This window comes from Trifolium pratense, linkage group LG5, assembly GCF_020283565.1.
Source record: "Trifolium pratense cultivar HEN17-A07 linkage group LG5, ARS_RC_1.1, whole genome shotgun sequence".
Taxonomy (NCBI): Eukaryota; Viridiplantae; Streptophyta; class Magnoliopsida; order Fabales; family Fabaceae; genus Trifolium; species Trifolium pratense.
Genome location: NC_060063.1, coordinates 27,350,498 through 27,365,067, shown reverse-complemented (window position 1 = coordinate 27,365,067; position 14,570 = coordinate 27,350,498). Strand labels below are relative to the sequence as shown.

The 14,570-nt window shown below is 32.9% G+C and overlaps 3 protein-coding genes across 3 annotated transcripts; 2 read left to right on the top strand and 1 right to left on the bottom strand.

Moving 5' to 3' along the window:
• Nucleotides 1–696: 696 nt before the first annotated feature.
• Nucleotides 697–5,129, bottom strand: LOC123884829 (pentatricopeptide repeat-containing protein At4g01030, mitochondrial). The gene has a single exon (XM_045934062.1). The coding sequence runs from the start codon at nt 4,879–4,881 to the stop codon at nt 2,032–2,034; it is 2,850 nt and encodes a 949-aa protein (XP_045790018.1). The 5' UTR covers nt 4,882–5,129; the 3' UTR covers nt 697–2,031.
• Nucleotides 5,130–7,366: 2,237 nt separating this feature from the next.
• LOC123885352 lies at nt 7,367–7,893 on the top strand. Its single transcript, XM_045934630.1, has one exon. The coding sequence runs from the start codon at nt 7,571–7,573 to the stop codon at nt 7,778–7,780; it is 210 nt and encodes a 69-aa protein (XP_045790586.1). The 5' UTR covers nt 7,367–7,570; the 3' UTR covers nt 7,781–7,893.
• Nucleotides 7,894–10,745: 2,852 nt separating this feature from the next.
• On the top strand, nt 10,746–11,123 carry LOC123886367. The gene has a single exon (XM_045935690.1). The coding sequence runs from the start codon at nt 10,746–10,748 to the stop codon at nt 11,121–11,123; it is 378 nt and encodes a 125-aa protein (XP_045791646.1).
• The last annotated feature ends 3,447 nt before the right edge of the window (nt 11,124–14,570 follow it).

Here is a 14,570-nt window from a genome sequence, read left to right as displayed (position 1 = left end):
AATCTAGATCCATTCTATACCAAATTGAGGAACAAAATTGGATTTGGATTGTATTTTATTTTATATTAGACTGGTCGATCTAAGTGGACGGTCAAATCTTCTCTAACCGTAGAACCACATACAATCCAAAATTCATATATACAAACACATGAGAAATGTTGAAATAAAATATAATTAAGTCACTTTCCATCTGTTGAGAAATTTTATTTTATTTTTATTAATCTCTAGAGTTTGAATATGGAGTTCCTAACACTTCCCATTTATCCAATTTGATTTGGATTAGTGAGGGATATAATGAGAAGCAAAATAAAGCGGTCGGAAGAACCCATTCTCTTAAAAACTTGAGGGACTTGAGGGTTATATTTTATTATTTTTCAGCCAAACTTTAAATTATCGAGAACCTATTATTTAGGACAAAAAAGTTTTACTGTTTTGAATTATAAGTCGCTTTTAATATTTTTAAATATAAATTTATTTTATATTTTATTTTGGTAGAATAATGTGGTGGCTAGAAATTTCACTCTTAAAATAAATACGTGGGATGACCGCAGTTCGATTCCCGACCTCCTGCATATATAATGTAATGTATGTCAATTGAGTTAAGTTCATAGGACAAAATTTATTTTATATTATTAGATACATTTATTTAAAATTGTACGGAACCATATAAAAAAAATATATTTGAAGATTTATATATAAAGTCAACACATCAAATACCTTACATATTTTTAATAATATATTTTAAAATTGTACAAAGCTGAAACTTTTTTTCTCAACCGTAGTTAGTAATGTACGAAAACAAAACCATGTTGCATATATTTGACTGTGTATGAATTGGTACAATTATTTATGCACCATTTTCATGCCATGTTTTCTTACACAAGTTTAACTGATGCTGATGCAAGATACAAATTTCTGCACATGAATTAGTGCGTAAGATTTGGTTTCTTTATTGTCCATTAGCTAATAGCTAGGTGGTTTCCATGTGCATTAGCCAACCTGATATTTTGTCTGAATAATTTGTATCATAGCCTGTATTTTTTATTTTACATGTGCATGCCAATAAAATATGGTAATTGCTCTTCTGCTTCTTCCCCCTTCCCCCGTATTACTCAGAATCCCCTCCAATTACAGAAGATATTTTTCAGTAGTATATCCGGAAAATATCTTTCGGTAGTATATTTTGTCTGCTTGAACAACATGGAGGAGTAACTGGTACGGTGACAAAAGTAAATCTCTTTAAGTTTTTTAGCTAACAAATTGGTCTTTTAAGTTTCTAACTTGTTGTACCATTATCCTTCTTTCAGTTATTGTCTCTTTCATTTGGGCCTAATTGTCTGGACTTCATGGTTCACATCAGATTGAGCCTCAAATTCATCATGGTTAACATCAAAATTAACAGTCACGTAAGTGTTTTTGTACACGTATGATAACTAGATAGGTAACGGTGCAACAAGTTGGAAACTTAAAAGATCTATTTGTTATCTGAAAAAATTAAAGATCTAACTGTTACAAACGTGAAAATTAAAGGACCCCTAAATGCATTTGGGCTAAAATATGATCTAACAATCAGAAACAAAAATTCAATCTGAGCCTTTACTATCCAAGATAATGAGTCACAGATTGTAGAGTAGTAGATTTTGGTAACTTGCATGGTATCTTTCTTCATTCCAACTTTTTTCATTATGTGACTTGAAGAAAAAGCAAACTATTTAAGGTGAAGATTGCAATTTAAGGAAAAGAGTATTTCAATGTATGAAACATTGAAGAGTGCTTGATTCCTCAAGTAACACGGTGATTCCTTGATTTAGCATTCCTTCATGAATTCATTGATATACACGAGCAGATTAAAATGAGTGGTTCAGTGCGCGAGGCTCCCACGCAACATTATATTCCATAAGCGAAGAGCTCTCTAAAGAATTTGAACTCATAAACCTTCTGCCACAAGGCATCAACCTTACCATTTCAGCGAGATTTGCTCTCAACAAAAGCACAGAAATGCTTCAAGTTTTTTTATTCTTGTGTCTCTCATTACCAACGATCATTACAAGAACATTTTCCATTTTTAAAATGGTGAAAACGGCCACCATCTCGAAGTAAAATCTCACAGTTTCGAGCCGAAGAAATGTACTTTGCTACTGTATGACAGTCACAACAAATTCTTGTGTTCTTAACAACTCTAATTGGTGATCCACCTTTCATTTTCATCATTCCATACACCATTGCCAACTTCTCAGTGTGACTCATAAGAATCTTCTCTTTCTCATTGTCATCAATGTTCTTACATACACAATTGAGATCAGCTACATAACCGAGCTTTCGTATCTCGGAAATTAATCCATATAACTCAAAATATATTTTCCCTTCTTCTGGATGTGGTTTCCCATCTGTAGAGAACACGTGAATACTTTGATTAACCTGTGTCCAGCTCCAAACAGGTGGACTTCTTATCGCCAACTCAGTCATTGAGCATTTAAGGCGCTCCACATCATCCCATCGGTTTAAACTTGAATATAAATTCATCATCAAAACATAGTTAGCAGAATTATTTGGTTCCAACTTAAAAAGCTTCCTTGCCGCGATCTCTGCTAGCTTAATGTTTTTGTGAATTCTGCAGGATGCAAGAAGAGCACCCCAAATACTTGCATCTGGCTTAATCGGCATAGTTTCGATGAAATCCGAAGCTTCGTCGAGAAAACCAGCTTTTCCAAGTAGGTCTATCATGCAACAGTAGTGCTCAATTGTTGGAACAATATTGTAATCTTGCATACTATCAAAATACTTCCATCCTTCATCGACTAAACCTGAATTCTTGCAGCCCGAAAGAAGAGCAGTGAACGTTATCGCGTCAGGTTTAATGCATCTTTCACGCATCTCGTCATAAAGAATTATTACCTCTTCCCCATGACCATGAATAGCATATCCCATCATCATACAATTCCAACATGGACGTGTTTTCTTTTGAACATTGATGAAAACATTGTATGCTACTTTTAATTTCCCTGCTTTACAATACATGTCAATTAGGGATGTTGCAACGTATATATCATCCACAAACCCTAGTTTCATACTAAGGCAGTGTATCTCTTCACCTTTCTTCAACAGCGACGGGCCTGCACAAGCACAAAGTAAGTTGCAAATCGTTGTCGCGTTAGGTTTTACATTTTCTTCTTGCATTTGGCTGAAAATCTGTAGGGCATCAATGTACTTTTCGTTTTGAGAACATCCTGATATCAAAGAAGTCCACGACACCACATTCGGAGTAATTCCGGAACTCTTGATCCGATTGATCACAGTCAAAGCTTCCTCTACACGGCCTCGCATTGAATAACCTAAAATCAAACCATTCCATGTCACCAAATCAGGTTTTAGCCCTTCCTCCTCCATCTGATTCAATAGTTTTTCCGCATCACCAAACAGGCCCTCGAAGGCGTAACCTGATATCAAAGAATTCCAAGCGTAAATGTTTTTGTTCTTTGCATGACGGAACACTTCATGAGCCTTATCTAAGCAATGATTCTTAACATACATATCCACCAATGAAGTACAAACATAGACATCATAGTTAAGATTAGTTCTCATCATGTAACCATGGATTTCTGTCCCTATTTTAAATAAACCTAATTCAGCAACTGCTTGTAGAGCACTAGTTACCGAGCATGAATCCGGCTTGAAGTCTGCACTATGCAGACTCCGAAAACTGGTGAGAACCTTTTCAAATAATCCCTGACGAACATAACCCAACAAAACCGAATTCCATGTTATAATATCCGATTTAATACCGGAATACTCCATTTCTTTGATGACATTATCCAATGAATCACTCAAACAACCATCAACCGCATAACTCGAAATAATCGAGTTCCAAGACGATAAGTTACGACTACAATCCTCCATCGAATCAAAAACCGCTCTAGCTAGTTCAAATCTACTGTTTCTAGAGTACATACTAATAATCGAATTGCAAACTAAAGTATTCGAAACTAGTCCAAATCTTAAAGCATACCCATGAATCTGTTTCCCTTCATTGAAAGCTCTCAACTTTCCACAAGCTTGCAACATCTTGACAATGGTGCCGGCATTGGCTTTGGCAGAAACTCTCTGCATGCTACAGAAAAGTTCTAAAGCATTCTTCCACTTCTCACTCCTCAAATTTGCCATAACTATTGTATTCCACAAAAAATCTTCTTTATATGAAGTCTCATGAAATACTTGATTTGCCTTATCTATACTCAAACACTTCTCATAGAAATTGATCAATGCACACTTCAAGTGCACATCAAAATGAAACCCTTTTTTGATCAAACAAGCATGAACTTCCAAACCAACACACAAAACCCTTAAAGCTAAGCAAATTTTCAAAACAAAGGTGAAAACTTTGCTATCAAATTCAACTCCTTTACTATACAATTCATTGAAAACCACCAAAATCTCAAATGGGTCACCTCCAAAACTCTCAAACTTCTCAAGAAAAGAATTCCATAAAATATAATTTCTTGTAAAACCCACAAAGAAAACCCTAATTGCTGAATCAAAATCACCAAATTCCAAATAGTATCTCATCATAGTATCATCCATTGAAGTAAAGTTTTCATTTTTAGGGGTTTTAATCATCTGGGCATGTAATTCCTTGACAGAATTCAAAGTTCTTAACTTGTTCAACTCATCAAAAGGTTGAAAAAATGGAGAATTTTTTTGTGATGAAAATGAAGGAGGGAAAAATTGGGTATCTAATGTTGGAAGAGAAATTGAAGTGGGTGGTGAAAGGCTCCTAGGTAACATGTTTGTTTTAAGGTTTTGATGAGAATAAGGATTAAGGTGTTGAAAAGGTGATAGGTTATACATAAAGATTTGGTGCTTAGAGAAAATGCAAAATGTCATTGTAATGAATGAATGAGTGATAAAATGGGAGGGACAATTACATACTAAGAGAGCTTTAGCTTGTGTTCAAAGTGAAACTAGAATTATTCATTTCTTAATTTCTTCTTCATTCAAAAATTTTGTGTACTCTTTGGGGAGATTGTGTTGGACTTTTGTAGGGTGCAAGTGGAAGGATTTGAGTTTGTGGATAAGGTTATCCTTGGAAACTCACTAACTCAGAAATCAGAATTCAATTTCTTCTAGTTTTATTTTATACTGTAAAAAAAAAATAGTTTTATTTTATTTTTAGCTTAAATCTATTTTTGACTTTTAATTTTTTAATTGTGCGAGTTTCAAGTTTCAACTATTTTTAGCTTAAATTTATTTTTGACATTTTTATCTTTTTGGACTATTTTCAAAAAATTTAAAATATTTGGTGCTACATGTTTTCTCATGTTTGACCATTTTATTAAAACAACTTTGAGGTCTGCCTCATGTTTGGATTTAAACTATATATAGTTGCCAACATTTTTAGTAATTTAAGTTTGATATTCTTTGGACATGAGATCTGGATCATAAGCTTTACTTGGTCGTTGGACCAGGATCGTTGGTGGTTGTACCTTGTTGTGAAGGAGGGGGTGATATATGCACATGTACATTCCGATGATCAAGTTAATAGGCACACCAGGTGAAAGATATTTAAGGTTAGATAAGACATACTTCACCTAGCCCATAAGACATTTTATATAGCGGAAGAATTAAAGTTGTATTTAAATATAATATCATATATAATCATGTTTTTCTAGGCCAAGTCCATGGTGTATAAGTGAGACAAATTTTTTTATCATGTACAAACTTATTTTCACTATTGAATCAATAAGTTTTTAGCATTAGATCAAATGAAATGTGGTGTGACATGGACAAGATCGTCTACAGAAAAAAAAGAGCACAATTTAACACAATACAAATCAATATCTAACAATAATTTAAGATTAGACGGCATTACAACATCACACAATTATTGTGTGCAATCTAATTTTGATGTGATTATATTGGTTCAATAGTGAAATTCATTGATCAAATTGTGAAAGCAAGCTTGTAAGTGATGAAAAATTTATCTTGTACATATTAGACAAAACTTATTTTTCTAAAAAAATGTCATATTAAAATAGAGTTTAATCTCATTGACTCTATAATATTTTTTAGCAAAATCAGAAAACATATTTAAAGAATTAGTCTCATTGGTTTATTTTTAAGATATCAAAAGAACGAGTATGAGGAAATCACACGAGCCGAGATATGCAATGCAACACAATGTGGCCAACCATATATTATTCCATATTTTTAGAATTGAGAGTTGAGCTTAACTAAACCTTACAAAACCAATTGTAAGTTGATGATTGTTCTACCTTATAAACACATATTCAGACCATTTCGCAATTAATGTGAGACTTCTTAACATCATTCACTTAATCCTTCCTCCATGAAACACTATTCACATAAAATGTCAAAAGAAACTGTGATAGAGTCACCATATTGGATGAGAGGAGCTTACATCATGGATCACTAGAGAAGGTCTCAATGCTCAACCCAACTCTGCCCACTGAAGGATTAGCTCAAAGCTTTTATTTACTTAGAAAAATAACTTTAGTACATAGCTTAATACTTAAGCATTGTTACAATATTAATCGATAAGATTACACTATTAATCAATAAGATATAACTTTAATAATGTGCTTAAAAAAAACTTTGATAATGAATAATAATTTATTATGTTAATCAAGGAATATATATTGGCAAATCGTCAAACAAAATTATTTCATTCAAACTACTATGAGAAATGGAGAGGATCCTAACTCTAGTAGTACCGATTAAAGAAGCTGAAGCAAAAAAAAAAAAAACTATCCTATGCCGTAAACTAAGAATTCTTTTTAGAAGAAAAATATAATGGGAGACCCGAAGACCAAAACAGACGAAAAAATATCAAACAAACTCAGTGAAATAAAGATTAATTATTTGTATGGACGAAAAAATATCAAACAAACTCAGTGAAATAAAGATTAATTATTTGTATGGATCCATAAATGTGAAGAATGTTAAATAGATAAGAAAGGTGACATGTGCGTCTAATGCCTTAAAATTTTGAATGAAGTTATAGCGTTTAAATCTATTGTGGTCCTAGAGCATTGACTTATTTCTTATAATGCCTCCTCCGGGCTTCCTCCCAACAAGAGACGATGGGCAATGCTCCGAAGAAACAATGGGGCAATATTTTAAGAAAGGAAGACGTCACATCTCTACTAAAATCTTGAGGCATTAAGTTCATGGACCACCTCTCTTATATATCTAACATTTTTCTTATTCATATTCAATGTGAAATTTAATCACCGCAACCCAACAATCTAATATAAAAAAAAAATCAATAAAAAGTACATTGAAATTTAATGATTTTATATAAAAACGTTAATTAGTTGCTAAGTTGGAATGTGTGTTGGTATGAGTTGTAAAATATGAATAATGAATCAGAATCGCTTGATTTTGTAACCTTACTTTTATCTACTTTTCTAGTCATCAATTTCTTGTCTCATCTTCCAAAGTAACCATTCCATGTGCATGTTCATCCATTATATATACTTGCAATTTGCAAAAATCACAAACTATAGAGTGAGTGAAGATCATCAAGATACACACACAAAGAGTGAGTGAAGATATGGCAGATTGGGGGCCAGTTTTTGTTTCAGTGGTGCTTTTCATTCTCTTGACTCCTGGTTTACTCGTTCAAATACCTGGTAAAGGCAAGATGGTTGAGTTTGGAAACTTTCAAACTAGTGGATTATCTATACTCATTCATTCTATTATATACTTTGCTTTAGTTTGTATTTTCTTGTTAGCTATTAGAATTCATATGTACATGGGGTAACTTATTTATCTCATTACATATTTAATTTATGAATACAAAGATTATTCATTGTTTCATATCTTTTGGTTTGAACTTTGAATTGTGTTGGTTTTTTTGTTTGTTTTTGTTTTGGTTGAGTTTTGTAATTGTAATTAATAATTAATGAAATAAAAGTATAAATATTTTTATTTATAAATGATTGTAGCATTTAATGTTTGACAATTTCAAAGCTCTACTTTATAATGGTTTGTATTTACTTGATTTTTTAATAGAAAAATCAAAAATATTAGTGGCTAGTTTGTCAGAGGAGATAAATTGTTAGCATTAGAAATTGTACTCTAAACCTACTTCTCAATACTCTAAACCTATTTTACCAAGTTATACCTTTGACGACATACTTTAATTCCTTAACTAGTACTTAGCATGTATTGGCTATTTGCCGATACATGATGGTAACTTGTAAAAGAAGGAAGAATAAAATGTAAGTTTTGTTCTTAAATGATAATAATGGCACACGCTCGTACATACAGAAGAGTAAGATGATTTATTTGCATGAGAATATATCATAGGTTCAAGCATATAAATGAGATGGAAATCAAATAATGAAATGAAAGGAAAAAAAAGAAGAAGAGACACTAATGAAAAGAAGGAAAATTTCTCATCCCACCTATCCACTTTCTCACACACTCCCTGTTTTTCCATTTTTGCCCTTGGTTAAAAAATTCAGAACGCGTTTTCCGAATTTTTTTTGCCTTTAAAAACAACTTCGGAATGTGTTTTCCGATTTTTTCCCAAATTTAAACTAGAAAAATTCGGAAAACGCGTTCCGAATTTTTTGACCAAGGGCAAAAATGAAATTTTCAAGGAGTGTGTGAGAAAGTGGGTAGGTGGGATGAGAAATTTTCGAAAAGAAGACCAGGGCCGGCCCGATGTAAGTCGAGGCTAAACTGGAAATATAATTGAGGCCTTTTAATAAAAAATATCAGGCAAAATTACACTGCAGGTCATTTATCTTATTTTTTTGTAACACTTTGGTCCTTTATCTTTTATTTGTAACACTATGGTCCTTTATTATTTTTTATTTGTAACATTTAGGTCCTTTATTTTTTATAAATAAATAAGATAAAGACCAAAGTGTTACAAAAAAAAGGACTAAAGTGTTACAAATAAAAAAGATAAAGGACCAAAGTGTTACAAATAAAAGATAAAAGACCAAAATGTTACAAAAAAAAGATAAAGGACCAAAGTGTTACAAAAAAATAAGATAAAGGACCTGCAGTGTAATTTTGCCAAAATATCAGTATTTTTGTTCGATTGTAAATGTTATATTTGTCAAAAAAAAATCATCTTAAAAAGTGTTACTTTTAGTATCTAATGGAGTATTATTTTATTTTATTTTTTGGTCAAAAAATATTATTTAATTTTTTTTAATTGTGTTATATAATTTTAGGAATAGACATATGAGTCTCATATAAATTATCGTTTTTTGTTAATAGGTCTCGTACAAATTATTAAAAAAAACATGCATGTGTATTAATATTTGAGTAGAAATATATATCATCGTAAAAATTGAAAAAATAAACATTTATATTAATATATAAGCGTAGAAATATAAATCCAAGTAAAATTTTAAAAAAGTAGTTTATCATTATTATGAATTTTTATATTTTTTAAATCATATTTTTTTTGGTTTACAATGAGTTGAGGATCGAACCCAGAGCCTATAACATACTACCCAAACCCCTCACTACTAGACCAAACCTAGTGGCTTTAGACCATAATTTGGTGTGGCGCTCACTGAAAAATATAAATTTTAAGGGAAATTGGGAAAAAAAAGGGGGAAAAACAAATGCTCCACTTAGGACTCAAACCCATGACAACCAATGTGATATTAGAGTCTTTTTGCCGCTGCGCCACTGAGAGATTACTATTCTGACTTGGAAAAACTTATATATATTAGAAAATTGCTTTTTTTCCCCAATTGTTTCCTCCAAGGCCCCCCAAAGTGACCATTTTGACCCTATAAATGCGTTTGGACTCTAGAATCCGAAATTTGTTTGTTATGGTCCATACAATCCGAAATCAGTTTAAACAAGCAATTGGCTGGTTATGCCTGCCTTGTACGTGATGTTTTGCCCTGGAAAACCTGGGTTTGGACTGTACAATCCGAACATCCTTATTTTTAACAGTTTTGGAGTATGGAAGCCGAAACTTGTTTGATATGGACCATACAATCCGAAACCAGTTTAAACAAGCCATTGGCTGGCTATGCCTGACTTGTACATCGTTGATGATTTGCCCAGGAAAACTTGATTTTAGACTGTACAATCCGAAATGCTTTGATTTTTTTTTTTGAAGAAGCTAAATTAGCCCACTCAAATTGGCACCAGAGAGAGAAATGCTTTGATTTTTAAAATTTTGCATCATTTCGGATTCTACCAACCGGAAACGCTCATATTCGGTGTGTAGGATCCGAATAGAGTCTATATAGCCTATATTTCAGAAGTTGCACTTTCATAACCACTTGGACACTCAATTGGGAACTTTGGAGCTAGGGCGATTTTTTTGGCGTATCAGAGACTTGAAAGCAACGTTTATTCACTCAAAGAGGGGCGCAATACTCAATCGGAGTCATACAAGAGGTAATAAGCACTTTAAACCGTTAATTTTTTCAATTTTCATGGTTTTATGATCGCAGTCGCGTTTGGCTCATACAATCCGAACCCATTTCGGATCCCACATGCCAAACTGGACAACTTTTAAAAATTTTGAAATTTATTGTGATAGGTAGGGTTTGTGATGGCCAAACCTCCGTTTGAAATGAAACCGAACATCGATGAACCCGACATTGCACAACCTAATGTAGTTGAACCCGCAAATATTTTGGTTAACACTGCCAATTATTTTTTTTAAGTGTGAAAAGTATAAGGTCCGAGATGAGATGATCGAATGGTGCAAAAAAGAGGCTATAAAAGCTGGATTTACTATGGTGATTGTGAAATCAGATATGGGGCATATCCTTGCAACGGCCTACAACCGCGTTGTAGTTTTATTAACTAAACACGAGATTGGTTATTGTGAAACCTATTTTCCACTGCGCGGTCGTCCACCGTTGGATCCATCTGCACGCATTATGTGTGTTGGTATGGTTCCAAACCATTTTGTATATGTTAAATTGAAGGTTGGGTGTCCACTGCCTCCAACTTGTAAGGAATGGAGAAATCATAGGGTGCCAGAGGCTGAGACTTGGGAGGATACATTTATGGACCGGATGGTTGAGTTTGACGAACTCATGAAGAATGAAAAAGGTGACATGAAGATGGAAACAAATGAAGATGATCCTGTAGTTGTGAGAGACAAATGAAGATGGAGCCAAATGAAGACGAACTCATTTTGCTTGAATTGTTTTTAAGTTTGAAGTTGTAATTTACGTTTTAGAGTTTGAAGTTGTGATTTATTTGATTATGTTTGAAGTTATCGTATGTAATGACAATGGTTATTTTTAACTTTTAATTTAGCGCAAAAGAGCAAATTCCGAACATGCATAATGTTGGCCTGTAAAACTGTAAAAAATTTCTGCAGAAAACTTGATTTTGGACTGTACACTCCAAAGCTGTAATTTTAGTGACCATTTCAGTTCGCAGGATCCAAACCTGTGATTTTCGTGACCATTTCGGTTCGCAGGATCCAAACCTGTGATTTTCGTGACCATTTCGGTTCGCAGAATCCAAACATAATTGGTTTTGGATTGTAGACTCCAAACCAACATATAAGCACAATTTTCGCCCCCCCCCCCCAAACGTGTTCCCATCTATAATTGGCTTGTTTCGGATCCCACGAACCAAACATAATATATTTCGGATCCTAAGATCCATAGCTTCCTAAACCCCCCAAATTCAAGGTTATTTTGGGATTTTTGGGGGGTTTAAGAGGAACATGGGGGGCGAAAAAAGCAATTTTCTATATATTATCCAACTTTAGGCCTTCATAAGAGACATTGAGGCCTTCAGAAAAAGCCCAAAGACTTGGGGGCCTAAAGCCCTAGCTTCGCTTGCTTTGGGCTTGAACCGACCCTTAAGAAGACACTAAGTACATTCAAGAGAGTCACAAGTACACGAACATGAATATAAGATCATCTTTAATAAAGAATTTAGATTGCTTATCCAATAACTCATGAGAATTAATCTTTTAAAACTCACAAAGAATGTAAAACAAATCACAATTCAACTAAACAAAAGTTCCAAATACAAACTATATGTATTTGTAAACGTGTGTTCCCCCTTGTTTTCGTATGCGTGGATGGCTAGAGTAGAGTTTGGGCTAACTTAGGCCCTCTTTAGTCAAATTAAGGTATAAGCCCGAAAAAAAAGTTTTTTTTCAAACACATTTTAGCTTTGTTTGGTAAAATTAAACTAAAAGTTAGGTGATAAATATCTCATAGCTTTTGGTTTACAATGAAGCTCCTTATAGTTGATAGTTGAAAATCTAGTTGAATTATATTAAAGTGTTTGATAAATTTATCTGTTGTAAATACAAAATTACATAAAAGCACATACTTGAACTAACATCTCAAAAAAGGCTATAAGTTCGATTTTTTTTTTTTGCCAAACACATTTTATTTTATCAAACAAGTTTACAAACTATAAATTAACTTATTTATGTTACCACAGAACAAATTTATTGTATAAAACAAATTTAGTATATTGTATAACCTAATATAATAACCTATAAATTAGTTTATTTGTGTTGCCAAAACAAAGTATAGGTAGGTGAGAAAGTTTGCAAGGGAAAAATCGGAAACACATTCAAGCATGTCGGTTGGATCAACGATGTGTCTAGGGTCTGATGAAATGAACATGTCTTTTATCGATGATTTCATACTTTCCGCAATGAAAATCATGCTCATGACAATCAATTCACTTCAATTTGAGATTATGTTGCCATCCCATTCTTATGTCATCGTTATCGATGCTACAGTTTCCGATGTGGAAATACATATCTTCGAACACTTGAAGACCGTGCAATTTGACACTTTGTCAAAATACGTCTTAATTGCTAAGAATACTGTTGAAGAAATTAATCTGACTTCAAGACTTTCCTGGTCTCAGGACAAAAGAGAAATGGCGATGGTGGCGGTGATGAGAGGCACAGGGCAGAGGGAGCAAGAAGAAAGGGAGTAACGTGAAAACCGTTTCAGTTCTTTTTCTTCTATTTTCCATTATTTTTCTATTAAACAACTAGTTTTTAATATCATCCCTTAGATTAAATTTTGCCACATGTCACACATCTATAACTAGAAAAGGAATAAAAGGAGCAACTAGAAATGGAGCAAAGCTGCTCTCTATAATAATGCTCTTATATGAGTTATTTGACAACATTTATACGGAATAGAGTATCACGGTCTGTTCAAATTCGACAACACTATAATAACATATAGTGTCGTTTTTTCCGACACTATAACAGTATAGCATCGTTATTATTTAACAACATCGTAACGATTTACTATAAAATTATCTTTATTAAAGATATATGGTTCAACCAATAATACAAGAGAACTGATTTCTCAAAACTCACATATAATTCAATTAAACAAAAGTTCCAAATACAAACTATTTTTTTGAAAGGAAATACAAGCTATTTTTGTAAAGTGATATGTGCTCCCCCTCGTTTCCATATGCGTAGATGGCTAGAATTGGCTAAGAAGAGAGTTTGGGCTAACTTGGGATGAAATTCAATAAGAAGGTGGCAACTAACTTAGTTCTTCTATGCACACCCTCTCAAAGAAATATCGGTAGAAAAATCATTTTTTTAAAGGTGAACAAGATGATGTACCGGAGTTCGAACTCTGGTCCTAAATATTACGTGCAGTGTTCCTACTACTGAACAAAGATGTTCAAATGCATAAAAATATTAAAAGTCAACCACACTTTGGACTCTTGTTTGGACTTTGAGTTTCATATACAATTTGAGTACTTAATATTGAATATGTGGAGAGTCATACTTGAGAAAATTAGTGTGAACAAACTTCAAATAAAAAACATCTTATAGAAACAAAAATATAATTTACATTAAACCATTTTAACTTATTTCAATAGTTTTGCATAAACTATTTCTCAATAAACTCTTTTATTAAATTTTTTTAGTGTTCTCTTTTTGAATGACAATTCTTTACATAATTGATTAAATAAAATTCATTTCAAATGAAAATATAAACGCAACACTATCTATCCTTCAATTGCACATTTATTACAGGAATAGAATCATATTGTTCTAGACTGGATCAAAACACAACTCTCTAACTGATCATGTCACCCTAAATCACTAGCTCCAAAACAAACCATAACGTAGACTCAGCCTAGAGACACATTCAAGCAGGGTTGTCAATACATGATCACATCATGATCTATAGATAAGTGTTCGATTAGGGTTTTGGGGTTTTAAAATCCTAATTCTCCCACTATAAGACCTAAATCATGGTCCAAGTCTAAGTACACTATCTTATCCCTAAAATGCTCACACCCACGACTCTTACTTACTTGATAGTCAGAATGTTTGCAAATACACTACCCCTTAATAATATCAGCAAAATAACAGTCTCTTATGCTTTCAGACATGTCGAGCTCCACCTATTCTTATACTTCAAAAGAGAATCGATTACATAAAAGATGAGATCAATAAGTAAAAATTTACCGTGGAGGTGTTGTTCAACCACCACCATCTCCAATTATTCAATCAACTGAACTATTAACATACTTACCTAATAATTTTTTACTATTCATTTAAGATTAGATGAATGACATCATTAACCGAT